The sequence below is a fragment of the Thyridium curvatum genome (assembly GCF_004353045.1).
Source record: "Thyridium curvatum strain D216 chromosome Unknown NODE_48_length_316412_cov_78.264379, whole genome shotgun sequence".
NCBI lineage: Eukaryota > Fungi > Ascomycota > Sordariomycetes > Thyridiales > Thyridiaceae > Thyridium > Thyridium curvatum.
In genome coordinates, this window is record NW_022156803.1 from 98,138 (window position 1) to 124,679 (window position 26,542).

The 26,542-nt window shown below is 54.9% G+C and overlaps 7 protein-coding genes across 7 annotated transcripts; 5 read left to right on the forward strand and 2 right to left on the reverse strand.

Moving 5' to 3' along the window:
- Positions 1–1,669: 1,669 nt before the first annotated feature.
- On the forward strand, positions 1,670–3,697 carry E0L32_007731 (uncharacterized protein; the record flags this gene model as incomplete). Its single annotated transcript, XM_031142507.1, has 3 exons — positions 1,670–1,959; positions 2,017–3,388; positions 3,437–3,697. The coding sequence occupies 3 exons, from the start codon at positions 1,670–1,672 to the stop codon at positions 3,695–3,697; spliced, it is 1,923 nt and encodes a 640-aa protein (XP_030993231.1).
- A 1,057-nt stretch (positions 3,698–4,754) lies between these two features.
- On the forward strand, positions 4,755–7,830 carry E0L32_007732 (uncharacterized protein; the record flags this gene model as incomplete). Its single annotated transcript, XM_031142508.1, has 3 exons — positions 4,755–5,351; positions 5,419–7,065; positions 7,129–7,830. 3 exons carry the CDS (start codon positions 4,755–4,757, stop codon positions 7,828–7,830), a joined length of 2,946 nt encoding a protein of 981 aa, XP_030993232.1.
- A 799-nt stretch (positions 7,831–8,629) lies between these two features.
- On the reverse strand, positions 8,630–9,358 carry E0L32_007733 (uncharacterized protein; the record flags this gene model as incomplete). The annotated part of the gene is made up of 1 exon (XM_031142510.1): positions 8,630–9,358. The coding sequence occupies one exon, from the start codon at positions 9,356–9,358 to the stop codon at positions 8,630–8,632; it is 729 nt and encodes a 242-aa protein (XP_030993233.1).
- A 2,484-nt stretch (positions 9,359–11,842) lies between these two features.
- Positions 11,843–13,304, forward strand: E0L32_007734 (uncharacterized protein; the record flags this gene model as incomplete). The annotated part of the gene is made up of 6 exons (XM_031142511.1): positions 11,843–11,898; positions 11,959–12,162; positions 12,265–12,339; positions 12,470–13,016; positions 13,124–13,206; positions 13,274–13,304. The coding sequence occupies 6 exons, from the start codon at positions 11,843–11,845 to the stop codon at positions 13,302–13,304; spliced, it is 996 nt and encodes a 331-aa protein (XP_030993234.1).
- A 1,264-nt stretch (positions 13,305–14,568) lies between these two features.
- Positions 14,569–16,953, forward strand: E0L32_007735 (uncharacterized protein; the record flags this gene model as incomplete). Its single annotated transcript, XM_031142512.1, has 4 exons — positions 14,569–14,969; positions 15,535–15,736; positions 15,828–16,294; positions 16,389–16,953. The coding sequence occupies 4 exons, from the start codon at positions 14,569–14,571 to the stop codon at positions 16,951–16,953; spliced, it is 1,635 nt and encodes a 544-aa protein (XP_030993235.1).
- Positions 16,954–19,013: 2,060 nt separating this feature from the next.
- Positions 19,014–20,441, forward strand: E0L32_007736 (uncharacterized protein; the record flags this gene model as incomplete). Its single annotated transcript, XM_031142513.1, has 2 exons — positions 19,014–19,914; positions 19,993–20,441. 2 exons carry the CDS (start codon positions 19,014–19,016, stop codon positions 20,439–20,441), a joined length of 1,350 nt encoding a protein of 449 aa, XP_030993236.1.
- Positions 20,442–22,053: 1,612 nt separating this feature from the next.
- On the reverse strand, positions 22,054–25,237 carry E0L32_007737 (uncharacterized protein; the record flags this gene model as incomplete). The annotated part of the gene is made up of 2 exons (XM_031142514.1): positions 22,054–23,409; positions 24,242–25,237. The coding sequence occupies 2 exons, from the start codon at positions 25,235–25,237 to the stop codon at positions 22,054–22,056; spliced, it is 2,352 nt and encodes a 783-aa protein (XP_030993237.1).
- Between the last annotated feature and the right edge of the window lie 1,305 nt (positions 25,238–26,542).

A 26,542-nucleotide genomic window follows, 5' to 3' on the forward strand; every position in this document is an offset into this window, starting at 1 on the left:
TGGAGAGACCCGCTGGTGCATCGGGGCTATCAATCTCGAATGCATGGTGGCCAAGTGCTCGTTTTGGGGACCAATCAACTACAATCATCTACTGGTAGAATGACCTTAGCTGCAGCAAAGTGCAGTTTATGCGTGTTCAGCAGGGATTGTGATTCGCAGTGTGGCTTGTGTACAGGAGGGACGGAAGCCACGAGCATTCGGCAAACGCCTAATATTGGCTGTGCGCACCAGAAGCACTGCAACATCTAATGGGCAGAGTCCAGTGGCCATGAATGAGGCTCAAGTAAATTGGCTTAGGCATGACCCGGGAGCTCCCTGGGTCAGCCACTCTGGGTGGCCACTGCGCTGGCCCGCATGCTGGCTCGCTGTCACATAAAGGCGAGACGCCCGGGAAATGCTGTGCTGCTGGCCGGCATCCATTCTCAATCGTGTTCTTGTCATCTCTTGTAACCCAGGCACTGGATAGCTATGAGTGTCATCGAGTACATCAGAATGTACCGCCTGAACGAGGCGACACTCAGGCAGTACTTGGAGGATCAGTTTCCCAATAACAAAACCGAGATTGTCGTCCAGGTATGCAGACACCCCCCATCCACTTTGTCGCTTAGTTTCCGGCGCGTGGCGTGCGTGGCGGAGCACCAGACAACTGACTGTCCCCCGTTCCGTGGGAGGCCCCGGGGCTTTCTACCAGGCATTCTCTCCCTTCCTTGGCCATTTGAATGCGACTGGTGTCCACAAGTCAAAGTCTTCTGACATTTGCAAACACGTTAGGTGGGGGCCAATGATTATTACTCGGTGCGCGTACCTCAGAACCTGAGCAGCGTAGGTCACACCTGTTCTATTCACCGCTGATTCAGCCCAACGCAAACTCCCGGCCCCTGACACTCGGTGCGTATTCAGGTACAACTAGCACACATCGAAAACACACTTCGACTTAAGAGACGGCGGGGTTGAGGCGTAAGAAGTGGGCAAACTGGATGGCTGACTCTTCAATCTCGTTCGGGCTTTGCAGGGCTGGAATTTGCGATTGCGTTTGATGATCAAGGATGTAACAAGGTTGACGCGGGACAGGGACTTTTCTGCTGGGCAGGGCAGGGGGTAAGAGAGCAAGCCCCAAGATTTACTGGATTTCCAATGTCTTGAATATCCAGTAGTGCAATTAAGTCTGCTCTTCATCCGCGGGTGACTACCCTTTGACGGTGACAGGGCCCATTCGCTGGACCATGGTGTTGCGGCTTGTTTGCTCCCTTCGTGTCGTGTTTATGCTTGTATCCATCAGACATCCTCGTTGGCCCTGGCCTCCCACGTCAGTTGGGCGCTGAGCCCCCCCGAGGTATCACGCTCTTCTGTCTCAATCACTGCCTCCCGGCCAGCTTGAATCCCACACCCTCACAGCGATAGTACCCTTCCCAATACAAGTCATGTCCTCGCCGCTCCTTGCCATGAGCGTCGACGGTAAGTGACCGGCATAAGCCTCTTTTGCCCGGGGTTTCTTTCGCCGTTCTCAAGGTACACTTGACTGAGGGAATCCGCCACAATTTCCAAGGCATTCTTCTTCTTCTTCTTCTTCGCCGCCCATAAATACACTCTGTACGTAACGTCGACTGTCCTGATTCTGGCATGAGATCTCACTTGCTCTAGAAGCAGCCAAGCCCGTCCTTAATCCATAATGCCGACTGGTCGATTCGACGAGTACACCAAGCTGGAGCATTTATGCTCCAGCGCTGCGAATTATCCCAGCAATGGTATCCGAACTCGCCTGTTCGGCCACGCTCTCGCCGCCTACAAGTCCGAGCTCGAAACTCGGTCCACAGATCTCTTCCAGGCCGTACAAACGTACCCCATAGACTACCTAGAGGCATTTGACGGGGACGATTTCCAAAAATGGGCCTGCCACTCAGCGTCGCAACTAAGACAACACTACCAAATCAATCGCAAAGAGCCGCTCAGTCGTTTCATGTAAGTTGCTTCACTCACTGATTTAGATATTTTGGTCTCTTTCTAACTGGATGCTAGATGCATCCAAGCAGAGACGTCCATCTCCCCACTGGATTGCTCGAAGGACGTGTTCACTTTGTTGCTTTCATTCCACCATGTCATGCCTCGATTCTTGGACCTCGTCTTTGCATTTGGCCAGCAGGCGGCTGCCGTTTCTGATCTCAATTGCACCGCTTTTCACCACGAGAACTTTTTAGAAGCTGAAGATACCAGCTACAGCATACCGCGGCTCGGCCGATCCGGGAGACAACTACAGAACTGTTACAACTTATGGGGCGTTGAAAAGTCGGATGCCAATGGAGAGTGGTCCTTCCGCCAAATGGCAGTCTATCATTCTTTCGACGTCGAGAGTTGTCGCTCTCTCTGGATCAATATCAAAGCCAACGACTTGATGCTGGAAAGGATTACAGATATGGCCACCACGTCAGGAAGGCGGAACTACAATACTAGCTCGAGTCCTTCCTCCCGATTTGCAGCGACCCTTGTTACGCACATGCTATTCTTTGAGTGGTGTACTGAAGGATGGAGATCATTCATTTCATCCCTAGAGAAGGCGGCTCACGAAATTCTCATGAAGGTCGAGAATGCCCCAATCCAAGATGTTGAAAAGCAACTTAGTTTGGATTATGAAGCTATCATGCCGACATCGCCAACTACACCGACACAACGGAGACCAACCTTTCCTCAAGCCGGCATGCAATCACGCACCTCGTCTGGCTTTAGAGCTCCGCCTGTCAGGAAGGCTTTCAGTGGCAGTACAACTCTACCCGTCATCCAGTCGCAAGCATCTGCCACCTCGACAGGCCACCCAACGGTTCCGGCTCCCCAGAGAGAGGTAGTTCCTGTATCTTCCAAGAACTTTACCGTTCTCGAGGAGTTCTCGGTGAAAAGCTTGCAGCGCCTAGGCGGAATCGGCTCGAAGCTTCAAAAGGCCTCATTGATGATGCAGCTGGACGCGCAAGTGTTGGACAGTGTTGTGACCCATTACGACGCACTTCTGAGGGACGAAAGACTATCTGACGGACTCAGGAATGGATGTTGTTCCGAGGTGTCCCTGTTCAGAGAAGAAGCCGCGAGCTGTATTCGACGGTTGGGCATGGAGCAATCACGTATCGCTGCGCTAGAAGGCATTCTGAGGGACGGCCGAAACCTCCTGAACACAATCCTTCAGTACAAGAATACCGAAATCAACAAGATATTCACGGTCAATGCTCAAGAGACATCAAGTCGAGTCGAGGAGATGACCGCGGAGATGCATCAGTCGGCCCTTAGAATGGAGTCACTCACCAGAATCACCGGACGGATCGCGGAGAAAACAGAACGCGAGACATCATCGATGCACATAATCACGCTGGTTACGCTTGTATTTCTACCGGGGACCTTTGTGGCTGTAAGATATGGACTGCCGCAGATTTGGCAACTTCTGACTGACCAACAGACTCTGTTTGGAAGCGGCCTTTATCAGTGGGATCAGAACAACCCGGAGATGGAATTCCCGCTGTGGAAACAAAAGTATTTCAATCTTTTTGCCAAGATCTGCTTTCCTTTGATGTTCTTCGTCATTGTTGTATGGTATTGTGTCTACTGGTGGTCTAAGCGGAAAGAAAACAAGAAGGGAGGAGGGGATGAGGAGAATCTGCTCCTCGGTGGTGAGAAAGACGCAGCCACAGATGGGCACGATGACTCTGGAGATAATTGACAAAGGATGGTGGCAACTGTGTGATATTTCCTCGGTGCGAGACGCAAAATATAGGGCATGTTATCTGACTCTCATTCGGACCCTAATAAACGTCCTGCTCGGGCATGTTCCCCAATTCCCTCATCTGATCGTTCATGCTTATCAGAACGGCGAGACAGCCCCGAGAAAACTCTTCTCAGCTGCATGATAAATCTCTTTTCCAGCGAGCGGCATGTGTCCGGCCCCCAACCTCTTACCCCTCCCTCGACCATCCTCGGCCGATTTGGGAACAATGCCCTCAGGCTATGAGGAGGGCTCCAATCAGGCTCGGCGTGGCTCATGCACGAATGCTGCAGTTGCCACACGGTCAGCGTCGTCCAGGCGAATCAACAGCCTCCATTAGCCGTCTGTCTGACCAGTCCGCCCACGCCATGGCAGCCTTCTCGACGCCTTTTTTTCCGCATGGCATGCAAACCACCATTGCCTGCACAAGCCAGGACTGCATGTCCCCGCTCCTGATAACCCTCTGCTGCTCGAAATGTGCCTCGTCCGCTGCGGTGCGTCATGACGGAAGCTTGCACTTGCATGCAGAGAGAATGGTTCATGTTGGCCGGACCATCCCTCTCTCGAGTACTTCTACCCTGCTTTCCCCGACTGTCAAGCGCACATACACGCCGGAGCAGCGAGTACCTGAGTACGGCAGAGCTCGAATGCGACCGAGTGACGCCATAAGCCTGCCCTCTCCTCTCAGCCTGACCAGCTGCTTATCCTAGCCCGCGGAAGCCTGGATCGCTCGGTGTGCGCGCCTCCGCCTGATCACCGCACGAACAAACTTCTCAGCGTGCTGTACATTTAGGCCACATTCTTTTCCTGCTCCTGTTGGATCCGCGATACACGTCGTTCTACACGCTGGTAAGAGCCATTCGCAAAGGTGCGCCTCGTTGCGCGCACGCCGATCGTTCACGCTCGCTTATGGCATCTTCCTCTCACTTCGAGGCTGGCTTTTCTGCGCTGGTGATTTTAACCCATCAACTGACGCATCAAGGGGACCGATTAAGCAGTCACTGCAACATTCAAGATGTTGTTTGACTTTCATAGAGCGCATTCCGACTACCATCGGTGGGTAACCGAGGTCTGTGAGCAAAACATAGGCGTCCGAATCTCCCCAGTCGCTTTATTGCCTACCGGATACGTGCCTCTGCAGGAACTGAGAAACTATTGGGATCAAACCGATCTCGTCCGCCCTTTCGCTCTCGGAACGAATGGCAGCATGTTGATGGACGAATCCAACATCATCGGGCATTACCTGAGGATATTTGCTACTCTCGTGTACATATCAACCCCTCAGGATTCCGTGGTTTGGTATCTCGATAACTTTGCCCGCAAAGATCGCACTGATGCCAAATTGCCGTTCCACAAGATTGAGGATCTCGACGACATATTCGGAACCACGGATGCCGCTCAACGAGTAAAGACGCAGTTTTACAAATCGCATTTTCGATTCAGTCCTCAGCAGCTAGCTGAGGGAACAAACCCGATTCTAAATAACACTGAGCTGGCTGGTGAAGTTATCCTACCCTTGAAGCACCGTGGGAAGGTGCAGTCAGGTACCGAATCAGAAGCCGACCTCGAGCTGTTTGAATTTTCATCATCAAGCGGGCTACAAGCCAGGACGGTAAGCACGCATCTTTCCGACGTCGAATCACTTGTACGTGCGCGTCTCCTAATGCTTCGTTCTCAAGACGAATCTAGTTGCGAAGATATACCCTCCCCGCGAGATCGACTTTACTTTTCGCAGCGAGCTAGAGGCATATTCAGCCTTGAAATGGCAAGACAGCACAAAGATCAATTCCGATTACTTTCTACAGTATTACGGTTCATTCGTTCAAGGTACCCGAGGCGTGATATTGCTGGAGTACGCCGACCAAGGGAGCCTGTTGGATTTCTTCAGGAGAGGCCAGCTACCGTATACGCGTGAGGAGATGTTCATGCTCTGGGAGCGTCTCTCCAGTCTGTTTATCGGCCTTGCGCGGATTCACGGTGTCCGGAAACCCAAAGACGTCCGAATCCGAGGCGTCCATCAGGATGTAAAGCCATCCAACATCTTTGTTTTCTCCGATGGAGACGCGACAGAGTTCAGGTTCAAGTTCAAAATCGGCGACTTTGGTCTAAGCAGCTTCGAAAAGACTACCGACACACTCGATCCTTCGTTGCCGGACCATAAGAGTACGAAGGTTTACGGAGCTCCTGAGTTGATGTCGTGGCATGTCGATCTGGACGATCTGGACCTCAGGGTAAACGCGGAGGTTGACATGTGGTCTCTCGGTTGTGTTCTCTTTGAGACGGCTGTTTGGTCCGTTTGTGGAGAGAGGGGTCGAGAAGAATTCCTAAGGCTACGACTGGAGGAAAGGGGGCACCCTGAAGCTCGTGGTCGATTTCACAACGGAGTGGAGAGGCTCAGAGCGCTCGATACGATGACCAACAGGCTTCTTGATCGACGTCGTTGTTACGACAACGTAACAAACTCGCTATGCAAATGGATCTGCGAGAATCTGTTGGTAGGGGATCCAACAAACCGCCTGAATGCTGGCCAGGCCCAATACCGTTTTGAGGAATTGCTGCGGAAGCTCGGAGCGGAAGCCCATCATGATCAGTCGAATTACGAGTTGGCAAGACTGTCTATGCACTCGCCTCACTCGTCTCAATCATACAATTCACCGATTCGAGATACCCTCACAGCCCAACCGACCCCCCCAGGGATCCATCCCACACCAGCATCTCCTCAGCAGTCATCTCCTTCGCCGTACTCTCCCGGTCGAACATCCGTGTACGTGGACCACACCAACAACCAAACTACCACGCAGAGACCCCAGCCAAACCAATATTACACCGCTCCTGGGTCTGTTCCAGTCCAACAAGATAGCATGAATCACCATTATCCTTCTGAGAACGCGACAGGGCTTCCGAGGGCTAGCACTGTTGCTCAGACTGATGCAGTTACTCAGCCACGGCGTCACACTTATACCATTGCCTCGGGCCCAGGTGCCGCTACTCATAACGGCTCTCACTTCACAGTCCTGAACGAGGGAGAAGAGTTGCCGCCAGTGGAATCTCATGCAAGATATCTTGCTCACGATCCCGCAGCCTCAGTTGCAGCAAGTCAAACTGGAGCTGAAGAGCTAGGAACACAACTCAATGCCTTGTCGATCAGTCAACCACAGTCGACGACGCCATCCAATCCAAAGCTGAGCAGGAATACTCCCCAGCGCCAGGGACTGCCGGATATTACGATACAACAATTGCTTGAGTGGAAGGCCAGAAGACGCTCCGGCCAAGAACTACCGGAAGAGTTGGCTGGGATACCAAATGCGCTTTTAGGGAGAGATCAGGTGAATTGCAGCACTTCCGAATTCCCAAAGGCTTCGGACGATGATAGCTAACTCCTTAGACAGGTATTTCTTGTTGATAACTCGAAGAGCATGACAAAGTACTGGCATGAAGTCCAGAATGCCATTGAGGCGCTTGGATGGGTCGTTAAACGAGTAGATCCGGATGGCGTAGAGCTCCGATTCACATCGAAACCAACACAGAAGTTCAAGAGCAAAAGATCGACGGAACTACTCGAGAAGGTCAAGATGAACTCACCCCAAGGCGATACATGCATGATGGAACTGGCTCTCAGCGTGTTGATCGACGATCTTGTGCCCGCGTCAGCCGGTGCGGCGAAAACATCTAGGATCATGAGAGCCCTGAATAAGCCGAAGACGGGGATCAGCATTTACATTCTGACGAATGCAGTATGGAGTGGGAAGAGCGATTATTCCAGCGGACTGGGAGCTCCCGCCGCTAGCCCGGACTCTGGCTCCAAACCAGACATGTGCGGTGTCGACTCGGCGGTTCGAACCCTCATTGACCGAGTACACAAGGGACGCCACAACCGGTCATATGTCACGTTACAATTCATCCGGTTCGGCCACGACTCTGTGGGGAAAAGGCGGCTGTCCTATCTCGACAACGATATATCGGGAGAATGGGACATTGTCGACCGACGGTATCACGAAAGGGGAATGCGTGCGATGATAATAGGGGCCATGAATGAGAACGAATACCCGTCTGACGACAGTGACGCTGAGAACGTCAGCGAAGGGGGCTGACACGCCTCCATCAGGCTTGCCTCAGCAGCAGCTGTCATGCGCAGGAGGAGATGTCAAAACATGTCTGCCATCGTATCGTAATTTGGTATATAGGTCAACCAACGCCAGAGGAAGGGGTTATGTATATAGGAGTGACATCACATGTATATAGATTTGGACATTATGTTTATGGACTCCAGTGGCACCTAACTTCATATTAGCATTTCTAAAATGTAGCTATCGGACTATGGTTCGGGTAGACAATAGAGCCTCGCAAGGCTTGGAAGATTTATTCACCGGTGAGGGCAGCATGGGCGAATTTACGCAACTCAAGGTTGTGATGAAGCCCTAGCGAAAAGCAACGGATGATGTAGGCCAGGTCCTCCATGACATAACGTGCCTGAGTACATGGATGACCTCAGTTGTTTGAGGCTTATGACTATGGTGTATGATTCGGTACTCTTTTGCTGTGATCGGGACGGTTTCGCGACATGTTGTATCAAAGGACACAAGGCATTGACAGTGATAAGTTCAATTGCGAGCGTATAGTACACTATTGGGTATTCTAAAAACGATTCAAAACAAAATTCCAAACGCTATCCCGCGAACCTTCATTCGTACATCGTTCCTTGACTTCTGCCCATGGTGCTGTCGCGCGAGCAGGGACAATGAGCTCATCTCCAGCGTGCAAAAGCAGCAAAGCTCACGAGTCCCATCTCCTTTAAAAGAGCTTCAAAGCTCACAGAGGGAAAAAAAAAAGACTTCTCGTAAGCAAGACAATTTGGTCGCCTGCTCCCTGCTTCCCCTCTGCCCTGTTGTCCTACATTCCGGCATTGGCAGAATTAACAACGCCACCACCACCAGAGAAAGCGCCGGCTATGGGGCCGGTGCGGTTCCTCCTGCGCGACTGATCCCACATGCCGAGCGCCGAGATGACGGCCAGGACGGCAAACTCCTCGCCGAGCTCGCCGGACGCGCCGCTGCCGACAAACTGAATCGCGAACTGCTTGCGCCCGCTCGTGGCGGCCGGGGCGCTCGTCGCCACCGTCTCGCCGGTGCTGCCCCGCACCAGGCGCCGCCCTTGCGTGTCGCTCGCGCCGAGGCCACGGCCGCTGCCGCCGCCCCAGCCCGTCGACCACTCGAACTGCTCGCGCTTGCCGCCGCCGCCGGTCGCGGCCTCAAAGGCGCGGCCGCGCGCCGTGAGGCCCGTGTACTTGACGGTGCGCTCGTCGCCGCCGGGGAGGACGACCGCGGCCCGGAGGTGGAGCGCGTCGGCCTTGTAGGTGGCCATGACGGGGCTCTTGGCGGCGCCGTCGGCCGTGGCGTGCAGGACGACGTCGGCCTTGCCGGACCAGCCGCTGTGGGTGGAGACGGCGTAGAGCGGCTGCTCCTGGTGCGGCCCCAGGTAGAAGGCCCGGCTGAAGGTGCCGCCGCTGTAGAGGTTGACCTCGGGCGGGAACTGCCGCGGGGCGTGAGGGCCGGTGTTGAGGCTGTAGGGCCCGTTGTCTTGGAGGGTGGTGGTGGTGCTGAGAGATGCGATTGAGGTCATGATTGTGGAGGAGCTCTTGGGTCTGCTGGGTTATGATTGTCGGGTGTTGTCTTGCGGTAGCTACTGTACTTGTGCATGCTTGAATGCAGTTGTGAATTTGATGTTCTGAGCGACTTGAGGAGGGCAGTCTTAAATCATATTACGGCCCGCCGGTCAGGCAACGATGGCGTAGCAAATCAAAATCAATTGGCATACACATTTCCGTACATAACTATCGAGAAAGCTTGTGTTGGCGAGTCCGGCTCGTCGGCTCGATGACGTTGTCGAGTGCGGCACAGGCAGATCTTCCGACTGACACTGGAGGGTTCAACAGGGCTCAGACTCCAGTCAAGCAGTCACTGTCACTGGCTCCGGGGCGTTGTGTGGCACAGTGGTAGGGCTGTGCGGATGGGGATGTGGAGGTGCAAGCCACCTGATCTTCGAGATGCTTTCTGGAAGGTTGGCTTGCCGTTTGTGTGCCTGGGTTGGGGCTGGCAGGCAGCTGGCAGAAAGTACAAGTACCTAAACCGAACCCCATCCTGGTCAGGGCTACTGCTACCGTTACAGCGAGAAACGCGGCGTTCTCCGCGCTCAAGGCAAGCGAGGGCTGGTTGAGTTTCAACAACTGCGGAATTGCGGTGGCATTGTCGCAGATCAACAAGTCGCCGATCGCTAATCGAGAGTTTAAGGGCCGTGTCGCAGCGCCAAGCCAAGCCGCCTCAGCCATCCGTTGACCAGATTCCCTCCCAAGCGAGAGACACACAGAGGTCTACAGTCAGAACCTGCATCTGCATCTGCATCTCCATCTACATCTGGACAAGCTCGAGCAGTGCCGAAGGAGGCAGAGTGGGGAGTGCCGCCATATGAGATCCTCGTACTCGAGAGCGTGACCACAAACCCTCTCGCCAGATGGGCTTTTCCCCGACGCTGTTAGCCGCTTCGGGCACTCCAGATCAGGGGTTCGTCACAGATCACCAGGGTTCAGGTGGCAGATCATTTCTCGCCAACACAATAGGGCTGCAACCTGCCTGCCTGCCAGTCTTGGCGGTCAAACAATTACCTGGCTTGCCTAGGAGCCAGGGTGCGCGAGGTGGTCCCTTTGTTGGACCTTCGGCAGTACCCCTGGCTTCCGTCTGGGGTCAGGGTTCCGCACCTCAGCTCAATGCCCTCGACCGATGATGAAAGGAGTGCTCTCGCTTGGTATTTGACCGAGTCATCATCCCTCCGGATATATCATGGCAAGGGCATCTCTTAACATATACCGCATCCGGACAGCAAGCTCTGCGTCAAGAGGTCATGCATCAGGGGCACCCAAAATGACACACCAGACGCCCGCGAGTCGCTGGCGAGACGAAACAGAGTGCCCTGAATCGGCCGGCGCGGAAACTTAGTAGGGTACCTGTCAGTTCACCTCCATCATTGATCGCTCCATTCCACCACCACCTCGTCCTTAGCCTCGAGCGGTCCATTCCCCAAAGCGGTAATTTTCCTGCCGGACTCCAGACCTGTCAAGCACAAACAGGAGGCGAATGGTGGAGAAGCTCGAGATAGCTCCCCCTTGGTGCATCGCTAGACCACTTCAAAGGCAAACTCTGCTGGATATCATTTCCATGCTTGCCAATGACAATGCGGACTGCCATGTGATGGCCTTGTCAAAAGACAAAAGCCCTTATCCACACATCCATCCACAGCGGTCCGTTCCCCGACTGCAGACAGGAAGAACCTCGAGGCCCAACCTCGCCCCCTGGACCTTGCTCTACGATCGCGATACAGGCGTGTTTTAATGTTTGATTGACTTTCGAGAAGCCCCACGCCAGATGGAGGGCCACTTGCCGACGTCTGCTCGTGTGGGTGTGGTGCGTGCTCCTTTTTCTTTTTTAAAGGCCGGCCAAGATAGGTAGGCCTTTTTCCCTTCTTTTCTATCTGGGGTTTTCCGTGCGGCGGCCCTACATATGATACTTATATCTCGCTGAGGAATGGGGCCTTGTCTCGCTTCTTGTGGGGTCTGGCATCGACAGCTCGACATCTGGTGGCGCATCACGGCTGTCGCTGACTCGCACTCCCGCGGTTATCTAGCACTTTTTGCCCATAGGCCTCTTTTTTGACTTTTTTTGCGTCTGTTCTTGTCCCTCGGGTTCACGCCCCAGCTGAGACCTTGACGTGATTCCCATTCTTTCGGCCGGTTCAAAACCACACCCAAAGCCCGCATCCCGAGCCCATCCTTGGCACTCGTGTTCCAACATACCACACAGCTACCACCCCTCGTACCGGATCTGATGTGATTTTCTTCGGTGCGGATTTATCGACAGAAAAAAAAGGCTCGCCTCCGGTATTTTTTAAAGGATATATTTGGGCCGAACATACGTTTCCGAGAGCGGCAGCTCTTTTCTCTTCGACATAATGACGACGCAGAGGGTGCTTGGCCCGATCGCGGTCGAGCCGGCGGAGAGGCATATTGAAGTGGTACGGGCACCGGTCATCTTCGGCACTATGTGAATGCCAACCATGCTGACCCTTACCCCCCAGGACGGAGCTGATTGGGACTCGGCATATGCGCTGTCGTATGTGCTACCCTCCCGCATGCATGCCGTGCCCTCGTGCTTGCTAACACGCTGTCTCAGCATGGCGCCGACAGATACGACATCCCTAAAGTCGTCCATCATGCACTACAAATGGGAGCACGGGAGGAGGTATCATGCCTTCGGTGCCGGGCTGTATTGGTATGTCAAGGAAGGGTACCTTCTCTTCTGGGGCAGCCGGCCGACTAACCTGTCGCCTCGTAGCGTTCCCAACGATGCCAAGCAGCAAGAGGCCGAGGATCTCGTGTGAGTCTGACTTCACCGCCCACCCACCGTCGGCCTGCCGTGCGAGGATGAAGCTGATAGCAGCTCTAGCCATGAGATGTACCGCATAATCTTGAACGACAGGTTATACCTAGCACCGCTACCGGAAAATCCGCAAAAGATCCTCGATCTAGGCTGCGGCACCGGCATCTGGGTCATGTAAGCTCTTCCCGCCTGCCTGCCCGCCGTCGAAGGGGCACATCTTTTTTCGCGCCCGAGAGAGACCTACCTCTCTCCCTCACTCCCTCACTCCCCGTCACAGAAGGAGTACTGACAGGCTACTCCCCAGCGACCTGGCCGACCAGCACCCCTCGGCCGAGGTCATCGGCGTCGACATCTCGCCCATCCAGCCCTCGTACATCCCGCCCAACTGCCGGTTCGAGATCGACGACATCAACCGCGACTGGACCTACCCGGAGGACGCCTTCGACCTCGTGCACGCGCGCGCCCTCGTCGGCTGCGTGCCCGACTGGGCCGAGCTCGACCGGCGCGTGCTGCGCCACCTGCGGCCCGGCGGCTGGCTCGAGCACGTCGAGCTGTCGGTGCACATCCGCTGCGACGACAACAGCCTTCCCGCCGGGTCGTCTCTGGCGCAGTGGGGCGGGCTCATGGCGCAGGTGTACCGCAAGATCGGCAGGTCGGCCGAGGCGTGCGAGGTGGCGATGCGGGCGGCCGAGGAGGCCGGGTTCGCGTGCGTGCGGGAGCACAGGGTGAAAGTGCCCATCGGTATGTGGCCCAAGCACACGGACCTGAAGCAGTGGGGCGCCTGGAACAGGGCGTTCATGCTGCAGGGGCTGGAGGGGTTCGCGCTCAGGGGCCTGACGACGATACTCGGGGTGAGTTTTCTTTCCCGATGACAGATTTGGGGTGTGCCGCTCTGCTATGTGCGATCTGGTTTTTTTTATTATTTCTTTTTGCTGACTTTGTGACTTTTTTACGGCAGTGGTCGTATGAGCAGGCGCAGATGTACCTAATGGGCGTGAGGAATGACCTCAACGATCCTAATATCCATGCATATGTTGAGATGTAAGTGTCGACTCGAGATGCCTGCGCCAACGAGGGGACGCCACCGAATGCTGACTCTAGAGACTAGGTGTGTCGTTAATGGGCAGAAGCCGTTTTAAACGTCGGCAGAGGCACTGGGTGGAATTACTCCTTTTGGCATTCATCAAAGGTTTCTCGTTCAAAGCATTAGCATTGGTTGGCGCATTGGAATCCGGCGTTGGAGGCCCTCTCTTTGTAAGTACTGTGCATACGCCGTGGGCTGTAGACTGGGGCCGCGAGGGCCATATTATAATCAGTATATATCACAAAAGCTGTTGCAGGAGATACTTGTCTAGTACATACATACACTCGACGAAATCAATCATGTCTAATAGTATGCTGATACCGTTTACACTGCCATGCTCTGAAATAATCTCATGTTGAAGATGCACGATGACTCCCGCGCCTGTTTAAACCCACACTTGTAATTGAGATGGAAACAATCCTGTATTCCTAGGTACTTATGATTTGTGGCAGAATGTGGTTGAGCGTTGTTCACTTGCAAAGATGGTGTGCCGCGGTTGACGTCAATTGGAGCGATGTGGCAAGGATGTCTACGTGCGGCTTCTCACCGGGGGGGCTGATTGGCCACTGGATCAATGAGCACGACAATCGCGAGCAGGCATCTTGTTGAGCCTCAATGCACTTCAGGAAGAACTTGCTTTTCGTCGAATCCCGTGGATTTTCTCTTCGGGAGAGATATTGCAGGTGCCTAATGGAGAGCTTGAAATGCGAGACCTCCAGGTTGCTGGCATAATCTAAGGAGGGTCCAATTGAGTACCGGATCATATCCAGTCCTTACCTTGGGCAGATTGATTAAGTGTTTATTTTATTTTTGTTTTCTTCGTTTCTCTTTTTTCTTCTTTTCTCTTTCTTTTATGATGACTTGTGCTCCCATTACCAGACGTCGCCGAAAGACGCCATATTATTTGATTCTCCACGCCATCCCATCCTTGATGGCGTGCTCCGATGGTAGGGCCAGCTCACCGTTTCACTACTCCGGCAAGATCGTTCTAGGCTGCACATAAAGAAGGAAACCGCATCTTTGAGGATGCGATTCTCGGTCAAGCATGAGTCAGGGTCGTCCCTCTCTCCCTCTCGTTGTTGATGATAGTGTGGGCTTCCTGCTCTGGAATCTAGATATCCCGCCTGCTTCCCTTGTTCTGCCCAACCTATCCATTCTCCCATCATCTCTTGGCCATATAGAACTTTAGACACCATATACCAGCCCTATCACTCAAAGTCTCTTATTTTGCATATTGTTACGGAACTTCAGATTTATAAGAGCCTCTCTTTTCTCAAGGAACATTCCCTCTCGACAAGACAGACACTTTTGCTCTCATCATGTGTAGCAGGTTGGGAGCGCCGCCACCGTATGCCGAGTCCAGAGAGGTGTCTAGCAATTCATCAAAAAATTTCGTCGTCTCGCCTTATACAGATGGCGAGCACTGCATCGATCTCTCCGCTCTCGACCCTGAAGGCCGCCTCCTCACCGAGTCACTCACCAAGTTCAACCCCCTGAGGGCGGACTACGCCACCGCCCCGTACCGCGATACGTTCAACTGGGGCGAGATCATGGCCGACCTCAAGACCCGTGCCAAAGAGCAAGACTACCTATGGCGTGAGACGTCTTTCTACATCGTCGTCTTCCGGTCACGCATCCCGCCCACCACCGATTACGGCAGGCTCGGCGAGATGGACAAGGCGGCGCATGCCGAAGCCATGGTAGAAGGGGGCTTGTTAAAGTGAGTCACGCACACTGCAGATTCACGACACTAGAGGCACAGCTTGAGATCATATTGGCGATCTTGCTGACAGCCATCCCACAAGGTACTGGTTCGGTTCGCCAGACCGGTATGGACGCAACTTGGCGACCTGCGTTTGGAGGAGCCGGGCGCACTCGCTCATTGCGGGAACAGGGCCGGAACATGCCAAAGCCGTCCAAGCCACAAGAGCCATGTACTCTGAGTGGGGGATCGAGAGGTACAGCCTGGTGATCAGCGATAGGATCGCGAGCTGGGAGATTCGGGACTGGACGAAGGAGCATGATTGAAGCCCAGGGCGGACTGTTTGGTTATTTTATGAGCGTGCTCTTGGCGAAAAAGCGTTATTGGATTTAGAGTTAGTATTTTCCGGGGTCAGGTGTGAACTACTATTAGAATGAAAAGATATTACAACGTATTCCCATTCTGATGCTGGTGGTTCTGCTGTCGTCTCTGGGTTTTGGCGGGGCCCGCTCGATGTGCCCACCCACAGAGAACATTGAAACCTCGCCAAGGATCCTTTTCTGCCACAATTCTCCGCCTTCAGCCCACAATCCCACAAACCAAATCTGCAAAACTTCGATTTCGACGCCATCGCGACGAGAGAAGACGGTTTACCCCACGTCACCCGCACATCCCGGCCAGCTACGACTCCCGTTCTCATCGGCATCCGACTGCTCGACCGGCTCGCAATCATGGCGGATCACCTCAAAGACTCACCCTTCAAGGCGGTGCAGGTGGAGGCGTTGGTACGTGTTTTCCCACGAGGGCTGCCCTTGCCCCACCCCTCATTGGGCGACAAAGGCCTGTGTACTGACATGAGGTTGTGTCGCCGTATAGGTTGTCATGAAGATCGCCAAGCACTGCGCATCGGCCTTCCCTTCGTCTGCCAGCGGATCCATCGTCGGTCTCGACACTGACGGCCTGCTCGAAGTCTCCAACACCTTCCCCTTCCCCAGCGTCGACGTCGCCAACTTCGACGGCCACCAGAACGATGCCTCGGCCCTCGCCGCCGCGGCGCCTCGCCAAAAGTCCAACATGGCGTACCAGAACGAGATGATCAGGCACCTTAAGGAGGTCAACGTCGACGCCAACAATGTCGGTTTCTACACGAGCGCCACCATGGGCAACTTTATCAACCTCAGCTTCATCGAGAACCTGCACCACTACCAGCAGGCCAGCCCTGTCACCGTTGCCCTCGTGCACGATCCCAGCCGCAGCTCCCAGGGCAGCCTGAGCCTTCGCGCCTTCCGCCTTACCCAGACCTTTGTGGCGGCCTACAAGGAGGGCAAGTTCACGACCGAGAGGTACGCATACCATACCAGTCCCCGCAGCGCATGATTTTTTGCGGTTCACATCTCGGCATGGCATGGCTAGATACTAACATTACCTTCGCCACAGCCTTCAAAAGTCCAAGCTCACCTTCAAGGATATTCTCCTTGAGCTGCCCGTGACGGTGCACAACTCGCACCTGCTCACGACCTTCCTCCACCAGATCCCCGCTCCTCCCCCCGACCACCCCGAGGTCGACCTGCCGGCCGCGCTCTCAGACATCCAGAGGGATAACATCCAGATCCCGCCCTACCCCTCATTAGACTCGCTGGATCTCTCGATCGACCCCTTCCTCGAGAAGACGTGCGACCTGCTGCTCGACAGCATCGAGTCGCACTACTCGGACCTGAACAACCACCAGTACTACCAGAGGTCGCTGGGCCGCGAGCAGCAGAAGATCACGGCGTGGCAGACGAAGCGCAAGGCGGAGAACGCGGCCCGCGCCGCCGCCAAGCAGGAGCCGCTGCCCGAGGACGAGTGGCAGAAGCTGTTCAAGCTGCCGCAGGAGCCCAGCCGGCTGGAGGGCATGCTCAACGCCAGGCAGGTGGAGCAGTACAGCCGGCAGGTGGACGGCTTCACGGCCAACGTCAGTGCCAAGATGTTTGCCGTCAGGGGAAACCTGGTCCCTGAGTAGAGTCAAGTGCTATCTTGATCTGGTGGAAAGGGGGGTGGTCTGAAAAAAGAGAATCGGTTCTTAGAGTGCAAGGCAGGCTGTTCGGGCTCCGCGAAGAAAGTGAGCTCGTCCTGTCAAGTATCTGCGTGCATCGGGCTTGGCGTTCAAAGGAACAAAAAGAGATATCAAGGGGAAGCATCAGAGAGAGCCGGTCGACGACAAAGTTACACGCTACCACTGCCGTCTCGAGCGATCTTCGTTCGGCGCGTACGTTTGAGGAACTTACCAGCCTCGCCTGCCTGTATGAAATGATATGCAAGGGGCCAATTTGGCGAGGAGCTGAGAGACTTGGACCGTGTCTTAGTCTTACCAGCTCCTTGCCTAGGGGACTCAGTCTAGGTAAAGGCTAATGACAAGACAGCAGTGCATTGACTGCAGTTTGGGGGAAGACTTTTTCTTGGTTCTATAGCAATAGACGTAGATACCTGAAAATCCTCACCTACAAACGAGACATTTGCCCATGCGCAACTACACGTGTTTGTTCAATATGTTCCTACTCTGTTCTCGGTGGCCGACAACCGATCCTTTTCGCCAAGTTACGGATACCTGCTCAACCTATCTGCGTCTCCATCGGGCCCCTCGTGCTAAGACAGCCGCTTATGCAGACCGTCGAGAATGGTTGGGATGCCAGAAACACGGCAATTGCATTTGCGCCTGTGTTTGGCGGGCAGAGACAGGGTGCTGAGGCGGGACCAAGTCCCCCTGCGAGCCTCTGGACAGGGATGATACAGAGGGGTCCTCCCCAAAGCAGTTTAGTGAGGGGTGGACCGGGGTTTTCTCCCCGTCTGTACAGATCAATCTCACCGACAAAACTGTTTGAGCAATGCCTGATGCCTACTGCTGATGTTCTGTTCTGAGTGCTGTTGTTGCCCCACCATTCACCAAATTCCTATGCCAATCCCCCCCCATCAAGCCGACTGGATGGATGCGAGATTGAAGCGAGGAGCTCTTTGGGGCAGGAGGCGGCGGGCGGGAGAGAGACAAGTCGAGCGCCAATCCAGGGGACTTTTGATTTTCCCCTTGCTAACAGCTGAGCATCCCAGAGCTAGCGAGGTACCTCGAGCTGTGATGCTGCGTGGCCATATGCTGCTGGCTGAGACAGAGAAACACCCTCCCAAGATGTAGGTACCTTACCTTGCCTTTGTTTGTATCTCCGGCATTACAAGAATGAAGTCGAGGTAGGTGGTTTGCTGACCGGGCCAGCTGTAAATGCCTGCATCCATGCAACTCTTGTCGTCTGTGGATGAATTGATTGATTGATTGGAAACCCGCCGCATCAGCCCCTCGTCCCGTTTGTTGCCGTATTCCCTTCATGTGCATGTGCATGTGTGTGTGTGCGTGTGTCTGGTGTGTCCCGAGTGGTAGGTACATTCTCCATCCCATGCCCATGCCCATCCATGCCTGTAGTTAAGGTAGTTAGTTACCTATCCCTCCAGTCCCTCCAGTCCCTCCTCGCCTCCTCCTGTGTGTCCGTCCTCCCTTTCTCCTCCTTCCTGCAGCTTATCTTAGTCTATCAGCCCGGCCATTTTCTGGAACAATACTGCCACCTTTTCTTCTCCCTCCCTCACAAAAACTCCCCTCTCCTCTTTCCTCATTCCAATCTCTCTCTTCCCATTCTTCTCTTTCTCCCATACACCTCTCCTGCTACCCTCATCCAAACGTACGTATACCCATCTGTACCCAGTTTCGGTGACGACCTTCTTGTCCCGGGAGCAGAAAGCCCGCGATTGATTGTACTGGTGTCAGCGTGGAGCTGAGCTCAAGCTGCCCGTCAGACAACCGTGTTGCCCCGCTACCCGCCGAGATTTTCTCACTACCGCCCATCAAGGTCTGTTGCTAACAGATCCAAACATGCAGTCCCTCTCCCTTCTTCAATCCCTTCAGATTAGACGAGCATCATCCCAGGTAAGCAATCTCGCCTCTGTTGGACACGCACCGATCAACCAATCGATGTCTCCAAGCACATGATAATAACCAAAAAGAATCTTGGCTGACCTTGTTTACCCCTCCCAGTAGCCAGAATGTCTGCTCCCGCCCACAAGTTCAAGGTCGCCGACCTGTCCCTCGCCGCCTTCGGCCGCAAGGAGATTGAGCTCGCCGAGAACGAGATGCCCGGTCTCATGGCCACCCGTGCCAAGTACGCCGAGGACCAGCCCCTCAAGGGCGCCCGCATTGCCGGCTGCCTGCACATGACCATCCAGACCGCCGTCCTCATCGAGACGCTGACCGCTCTCGGTGCCGAGGTCACCTGGACTTCCTGCAACATCTTCTCCACCCAGGACCACGCCGCCGCTGCCATTGCCGCTGCCGGCGTCCCCGTCTTTGCCTGGAAGGGCGAGACCGAGGAGGAGTACAACTGGTGCCTGGAGCAGCAGCTCGTCGCCTTCAAGGACGGCAAGAGCCTGAACCTCATCCTCGACGACGGCGGTGACCTGACCTCCCTCGTCCACAAGAAGTACCCCGAGATGCTCAAGGGCTGCTACGGTGTCTCCGAGGAGACCACCACCGGTGTCCACCACCTGTACCGCATGGTCAAGGACGGCTCCCTGCTCGTCCCCGCCATCAACGTCAACGACTCCGTCACCAAGTCCAAGTTCGACAACCTGTACGGCTGCCGTGAGTCCCTCATTGACGGTATCAAGCGTGCCACCGACGTCATGATTGCCGGCAAGATCGCCGTCGTTGCCGGCTTCGGCGATGTCGGCAAGGGCTGCGCCATGGCCCTGCACGGCATGGGTGCCCGTGTCCTCGTCACCGAGATCGACCCCATCAACGCCCTCCAGGCCGCCATGGCCGGCTTCCAGGTCACCACCATGGAGAAGGCCTGCAAGGTCGGTCAGATCTTCGTCACGACCACTGGCTGCCGTGACATCCTGACTGCCGCTCACTTCCCCGAGATGCCCAACGATGCCATCGTTTGCAGTAAGTTTTTGACAAATTCTATGTTGAGGCATTTCTGCTGTTCGGATTCTTGCTGACACCCATCTCTTTTTTTCATAGACATTGGCCACTTCGACATTGAGATCGACGTTGCCTGGCTCAAGGCCAACGCCAAGTCGGTCCAGAACATCAAGCCCCAGGTCGACCGCTTCCTGATGCCCAGCGGCCGCCACATCATCCTCCTGGCAGAGGGTCGCCTGGTCAACCTTGGCTGTGCCACTGGCCACTCCTCCTTCGTCATGTCCTGCTCCTTCACCAACCAGGTCCTGGCCCAGATCCAGCTTTTCAACAACGAGAACGCTGCCTTCACCAAGAAGCACATTGAGTTTGCCCGCGACGGCAAGCTCGAGCGCCAGGTCTACGTCCTGCCCAAGATCCTCGACGAGGAGGTCGCCAAGCTCCACCTTGCCCACTGCAACGTCGAGCTCTCGGTCCTCTCCAAGGTCCAGGCCGACTACCTCGGCCTGCCCGTCGAGGGTCCCTTCAAGAGCGACCACTACCGCTACTAAGCTGCCCCATTTGCATATAATGTCATAGAAAGAAAGGGGGGAAATCCGGGAGAGCAAATGTTTTCAACACAGCATGACCTGCGCATGAGGGCAAAATATCTATGGGTTTCTTTCGGCGGAAGGAAGGGGGGGGTATTTCGGCAACCAGACTTCTTTTTTCAACAAAAGCACCGGCGTTGGCTCAACACACAGAGAGTTGCATGATATCCCCATAGCAGGACAAAAATGGCGTTTTCTATTTTTGATTTTTTTTTCTTTTGTTTTAACATTACAAACGACAAATCCAAAGTCCTCGTCGAGGGACTAATGAGCAGAGGGGTATGTATGGTGGTGGGCGTTGAGAAAACAATGTCCCCAACTTGCGCCCCCTCGTCATGAACATGGAGCTTTAAACAAGCTACCTACCTCTTATGGGAAGTGCAGAGCGAGAGAGAGAGAGAGAGAGAGAGAGCAGGAGAGGAATCAAAGTGCCCGTCAACCGGGCCGTGCCTAGCTAGTTAGGTTTTACACCTTTTGAAACAGGACACAACAACACAAGTTGTGCTCTTGAAATGAAATGGTCAAGAGGATCTTAAGGGGGCTGCATTTGCCCGGGCTACCCAAGTCATCGTGTATGCACATTGTGCCTCAGTGAGAGTGATGTGTATGATGGATTGGCATGAGCGGATGGACTGGCTGAGTATGAAGGCTGTCGTGGTGGTTACCCAGGTAAAATAAGTACCCTGGTTCGGCTTTGCTCTCGGTGATGGGATGGGTGCTCGAGGCTGGCAAAGAAGTGCCATGACTACTGTGGAATCAACGACTTTGTCACACGGTTCTTCCTCTCGCGAGACCCTACGTATCACCTTTGATGGCAATGGCAGGAAGACAGGCAGTCATCAATCACACACAAAAGACAAAAAGAGGCCGACAAGTTTGTAATGGCAATGAACGGCTGCCATAGCCCTTCTCCTTCACCACGCCGGGGCGTGGGGAATTCTCTCTTTTTCCCCACTTTATTAATATATAGTATGCCTTTTGTCGCAGCTCGCGCATCGTGCTGCCTCGAGGTCTGTTTATCATGTCCTTCGAAGGATGATACCGAGGGGAAGGAGGATACAGGGCCCAAAGGCTTGCAACGAGAGGCCACTGCATGTTGGTTGTCCCGCAATCTGGGCCAACACCAACATATCCATCCACACTTCCTTCTTCCATTCGTTCTTTCAATATACACAAGCACACTGGAGAAACCGAACCGCCTTTTCTTTTTCAAAGTAACTCTCCCACTTTCTCTCTCTCTCTCTCTCTCTCGTTCAATTTTGGTTTTTGGAAAAGAACCCTGAATCCCGCCCGCCCTTTTTGGAACCGATTGTTTTAAATCCCAGATCAGAAGGATTAAAAGAAAAAGTGACACAAGACGCCGATATGACTATAGCAAGGAAACAAAGTATCCGAACACCAATGGGCTGGTGTCGTTTCGCTCGAGAGAAGAACACAAAGTCTATATCGACATAGGGGAGAAAAAGGTAGTGAGCAACGACAAGGCAGTAAGACAAGAAGGCTGCAAAACTAGTATTGGTACAGAAATAGGGGCCCCGGCTTGATCGATTTTTGGAAGACAAGATATCAAAAATCAAGCCCGTCGGGCATTGGCGCCAGGCGAGATGAACGCCTTGGCCGCCAGCTCGGCAAACCGTCGCACGACATTGGTCGTGCCGCCGCTGACCAAAGCCTCGGTGCGGATAAACTGGGCCGCGACGGCGAGTTTGCTGCGCGGGTCCGTCTCGTCCAGGTGCTTGGGCAGCGTCGCCTCGTAGCCTGGCGGGAACTGGGGCGAGAGCTCTCTCAGGATGACCATCGAGTAAAGGATATCGCGGTTCTCCCTGCCGTCCAGCAGGTTCCGCAGGCGGGCAAGTGCCTGCTCGCGCTGAGGTGCGAGGTTGCTCTGCGGAGTGTCCTGTAGGCGCAAGTACTCGCCAAGCCAATGCCAGAACTCGTACTCGCGAATGCGCAGCGGATCGCCCGTCTTGGGTGGTGGCATGCAGGGGTTGCGCACGAGGAGACCGCCCGACAGGAGTGTCTCGAAGACAGCAACGCGATTCCGTGTCTCGGTCGCGTCGTTGGTGGGCAGGGGCTCATCCTTGGGCGGATTGATGGCGGCGGGGATGGTATAGACAAGGGTAGCGAGGGCCCAGACAATGCGGGTCTCGAGATGGCCCGTCATGACCATCTCTGATGGGTCGTTGGACTTGATGCTGGCGAGCGAGTCGAGGAAAGAAGTGAGGAGGTCCATTAGAGTTTTGTTATTATGCAGTATGCTGATGGGGTTTGGGCCCTGGGGAGTGAAGTTGAACCAGGTCGTCTCGAAGAACTCCTTGAGGCCCGTCATATAGATGTCGTAGTAGATATTGGTGATTTCGTCCAGCTTCTCCCGAGTGGGCGGGGCGGCCGGCGGTGGGGGTGCCGGCCCTCCCAGGGCGATAAGCTCATCGACCTTCATATCCTTTGCTGGAGCACTTGAGTAAGTCAATGGTGACTCTTGAGATTGGAGGACGGTAGAGGGTGCGCCACCTTTAGGTTGGCCGTAATCTAGTGGTCTCAAGGGATCGTGCAGTGGCAGCCTAGCCGTGCCCTCAAGCGCCGGGTCGATCGCGGGAGGGTATTCGAAGCCTTCTTGCTTTGCGGTAGGCGGGGCAGAGGAGAGGGCGGGGTCGTAGGAGAGCTGGCCCTGGGGTGTTGAGGACGTGTGGTATGAGCTCGCCAGCACGGGCGCCTGGTGATGTGCGTAAGGATTTGGAGGAGGAGCTGAGGAAGGGACTGTCGGCGCAGCTGCAAGTGTCGTCGGAGCCGGAGGCTGTTGTTGAGTGCTGCCGAGAGCGGGCTGGATGGTGGGGAGGGGCCCTTGCTGTTGCTTGAAAATGGGATCGTAGCCGGCGCAGTCTCGCTTGGACTTCTTGCAATTGTTGCAGGTCGGATGCGTCTCGTCACACTGTTTGGCGGGTTGAATCGGTCAGAGGCGTGAACGTGCGTATGATCGTTCTCAAGACAAGCAGACACACGAACAGGACAGGAGAAGCGGTGACGTTTGGGCTGAGGGCAAGGCAACCAAACAGAAAAGCCCGAGACTGGCAGGGAGCCGGGGGGGAATAAGCGAACGCTAACAGGTTCTGGCTCCTGTTGCTTGAGCAGGAAGTTTGGGTGGTGGTGGTGGTGTGTGGTGCAAGGTATGGAGGGGGGAAAAGGTGGATTGTGGTGGAGGAGAAAGATGGGATGGAATTTGGAGTAACGGCGTAAAATGGCTGGCTCGCTTGCTGGCGTAGCTCCATCTATCGGCCCTTGAAGCGAGCGATGCGGAAGCGATGACAAGCGAGGTGGGCATAATCGACCGGCTCGAGAGCCAGCGAGTGATAGATCTCTCGCATAATTTGACTACACTTGAATCTCCCCCGGTGGATTGCTATTCCATTCCACTTTTTTTTTTCTGTTTGGTTGCAACTGCTGCCCGGCGTATAAAGATGCAGCGAGTGAAGGCATTGCGAATTGTAGGGTCTTTGCAAGCATGCCCGTGTACGGTTGAGGGTGATTTTTGCCATGTCCAGTTCAAACATGTGTGAAGAGGCAGGGAGAAACAGCGGAGAATGAAGAAGACAAGGACAGAAAGGAAGAATCGGTAACATACCTTTATCCTGCGTTTTCTGCAAGTTAAGCAACCCGTTTTCGTTCGCCGCTTGATCTCCTAAAAAAGCCCAGGCAAAGCCACAGTCAGTCCAAAGGTTCCAAACCAGGGAAGCATCTCGGTCCATCCGCAGCCTCAAGTGTACCTTTTTATGACGGCCTCCACTGAGAGTAACGCGGGGATCGTGTCCGAACGGAGGCGGCATGGCGAATCGCATGTCGTGGTGCATGCCGTAGCCAGGCATCGGGTAGTAGCCCATCGGTCCGCCAGTCGAACCTATCGTCGGGGGAATGGGAACTGGTATCCCCTGTTGAGCCTGCTGTTGCTGGAGGGGATCGATGCTGCGCATGCTAGGAAGAGACATAGCAGGATTTACCCCAGGGGCAGGAGAGGTTCTGTACAGGTCTCCGCCTGGCTGACCCGGTTGAGGTGGTCCATAACCAAACTGTGCCGGGTTCATGATGGGAGGGGAGTATGAGGTCGGATTTGAGTAGCCCGAGTTCTGGCGAGGCAGGCCGTGGGGTTGGTGAGGGTTGGACATGGAGGGCGAGGACGCAGAGGACAGAAGTCCCCCGTTTGTGACGGCCGCGTGATTTTGGTCGTATCCGTTGGTGGCGGCCTCGGTAGCAGGTGATTGCTGCTGCTGTTGTTGGTAGAGGGTCGGGTCGAGGGTGGAAGAGGGAGCAGCGTCGGTGCTGCCTTCTCGAAGGACGGGCACCGAGTAGGATGCAGAGGCGTCTGTGGGATGCCGAGTGTGGTTGTGTTCGACACCATTCGTAGAGACAGCCGCGTCGTCTGTAGATGGAGGTGGCAGCAGGGAAGAGGTAGGAGTAGGAGCCACGGGGTTTTGAGCTGCGCCCGCATCCACGACAGCAGGAGTACCAGGACCACCAGCAGCGGCAGCAGCAGCAGCGCCCTCAGCACTCCCGTTCAGGGTAACAGGAAGAACAGGAGTGGCAGCAGGAGCAGCATTGGCATTGGTGGTAACGGCAGCGGGACCAGCAGCTTCAGAGCCGGTGGTGGTGGCAGCAGGAGCAGTATTATCTTCCGGCCCCTGGTCTGCAAGAGGCTCGCTTGGCGGATGTGGCTGCTGGCGGCCCTCCTTGGGCGGTCCAGAGGCCTGGAGAGGCGGTTGTGCCATTCTGGTGTTTTAATTTGGGATTTTTATGGAGCCACGATTCTCAACAAGGGGAGCGAGAAAAATGGGAAGAGGCTTTGGGGTGGAAAAACGACCAGGGGATGGGATAGGACGCGCGCGACCGTGGGCCGGGTTTCCTCTGGTATGGATTTGGGGTCAGGGGTGGGCGTAGGCATAGGCGCGGGCATAACTAGGCCTACTCCGTACGTCCAAGCAGGCGATGTGGTAGCAGGCTATCCAACAACAGAGACAGCAGGACCAGGAGGAGCAGGAGGAGTAACAGCAGCAGCAGGAGGGTGAGGTGAGGGTGAGGCGTGAACGAGAGTCGGAGGGGGGTGTGCGTGAGGACGAGAGGGCGTCCGTGGTGGTTCGTTGTTCTCTGGCGGACAGCTGGTGTGGCTGCCCCGGGAGCGAATCATGAGGCAATCGATCGATCAATCAATCCGTCGGTCAATTGATTCGGGCCCTTCCTCTCTGCGCGGTGGTTCGTGCTGGCTGGTACTGGCTGGCGCTGGGCTGCTGGATGTTGTTGTTCTGCCTGCGTGTGGTGGCCCTGCAGATTCTCTGTCGAGATGTAATTTGTCGCGGTTCAAAATGGAGACTAGTTCGGCCGGGCTGGGCTGGGTTTTGGTGGTAAGCGATGCGGGTAGGTACGAAGTAGCTCTTTCCTGACAGGGTTACCTGCAAGGCCAATGCAGAGCTTGGGCGGTTTGTTCACTAGCGCTAGCGTGCTTTCCCACTCTCACTCTCTCTTGGGCAAGTCTCTCATGATTACTGTATTTGTACCTACTTTTACTTGCTTTTCTACCTTTCTCTTTTGCCCGCTTATTACGGAGTACCTTACGGAGTACGTTCAGGCCGGCCCGGTGCTCTGTTTCTTTGTCCTCATTTTACAAGGCCTTGGAGTTACGTACAAGTACAGGCAGGGGGTGTGGAATATTCTTCCAGAGGACATGGCTGAACCGGGGGCGTGGGCAAGGAACAGAGCGGCCACGACCAGGGGGTGCGTTTGGACAGAGACCCGGCCGAGAGAAGGCTAGAAATGAACAGAAGACGAGAGGAGAGAGAGAGGAGAGAGAGAGGAGAGAGAGAGGAGAGAGAGAGGAGAGAGAGGATACAACTAAAAAAGAGTCAGGTCGGGGCGGAAATCAAGGATATCCTGACTAGACTGGCTGGTGAGTCTCGACTCTGGATAGGGGCAAACAACCCCAGCTCGAACCTAGTCTCGAGGTTATTTTGTCCATCATCGCGGCGGGCACAATTCGAGATATGCCGTCATGGTTCGCATGGCGTTGTGCTATGCTGTGT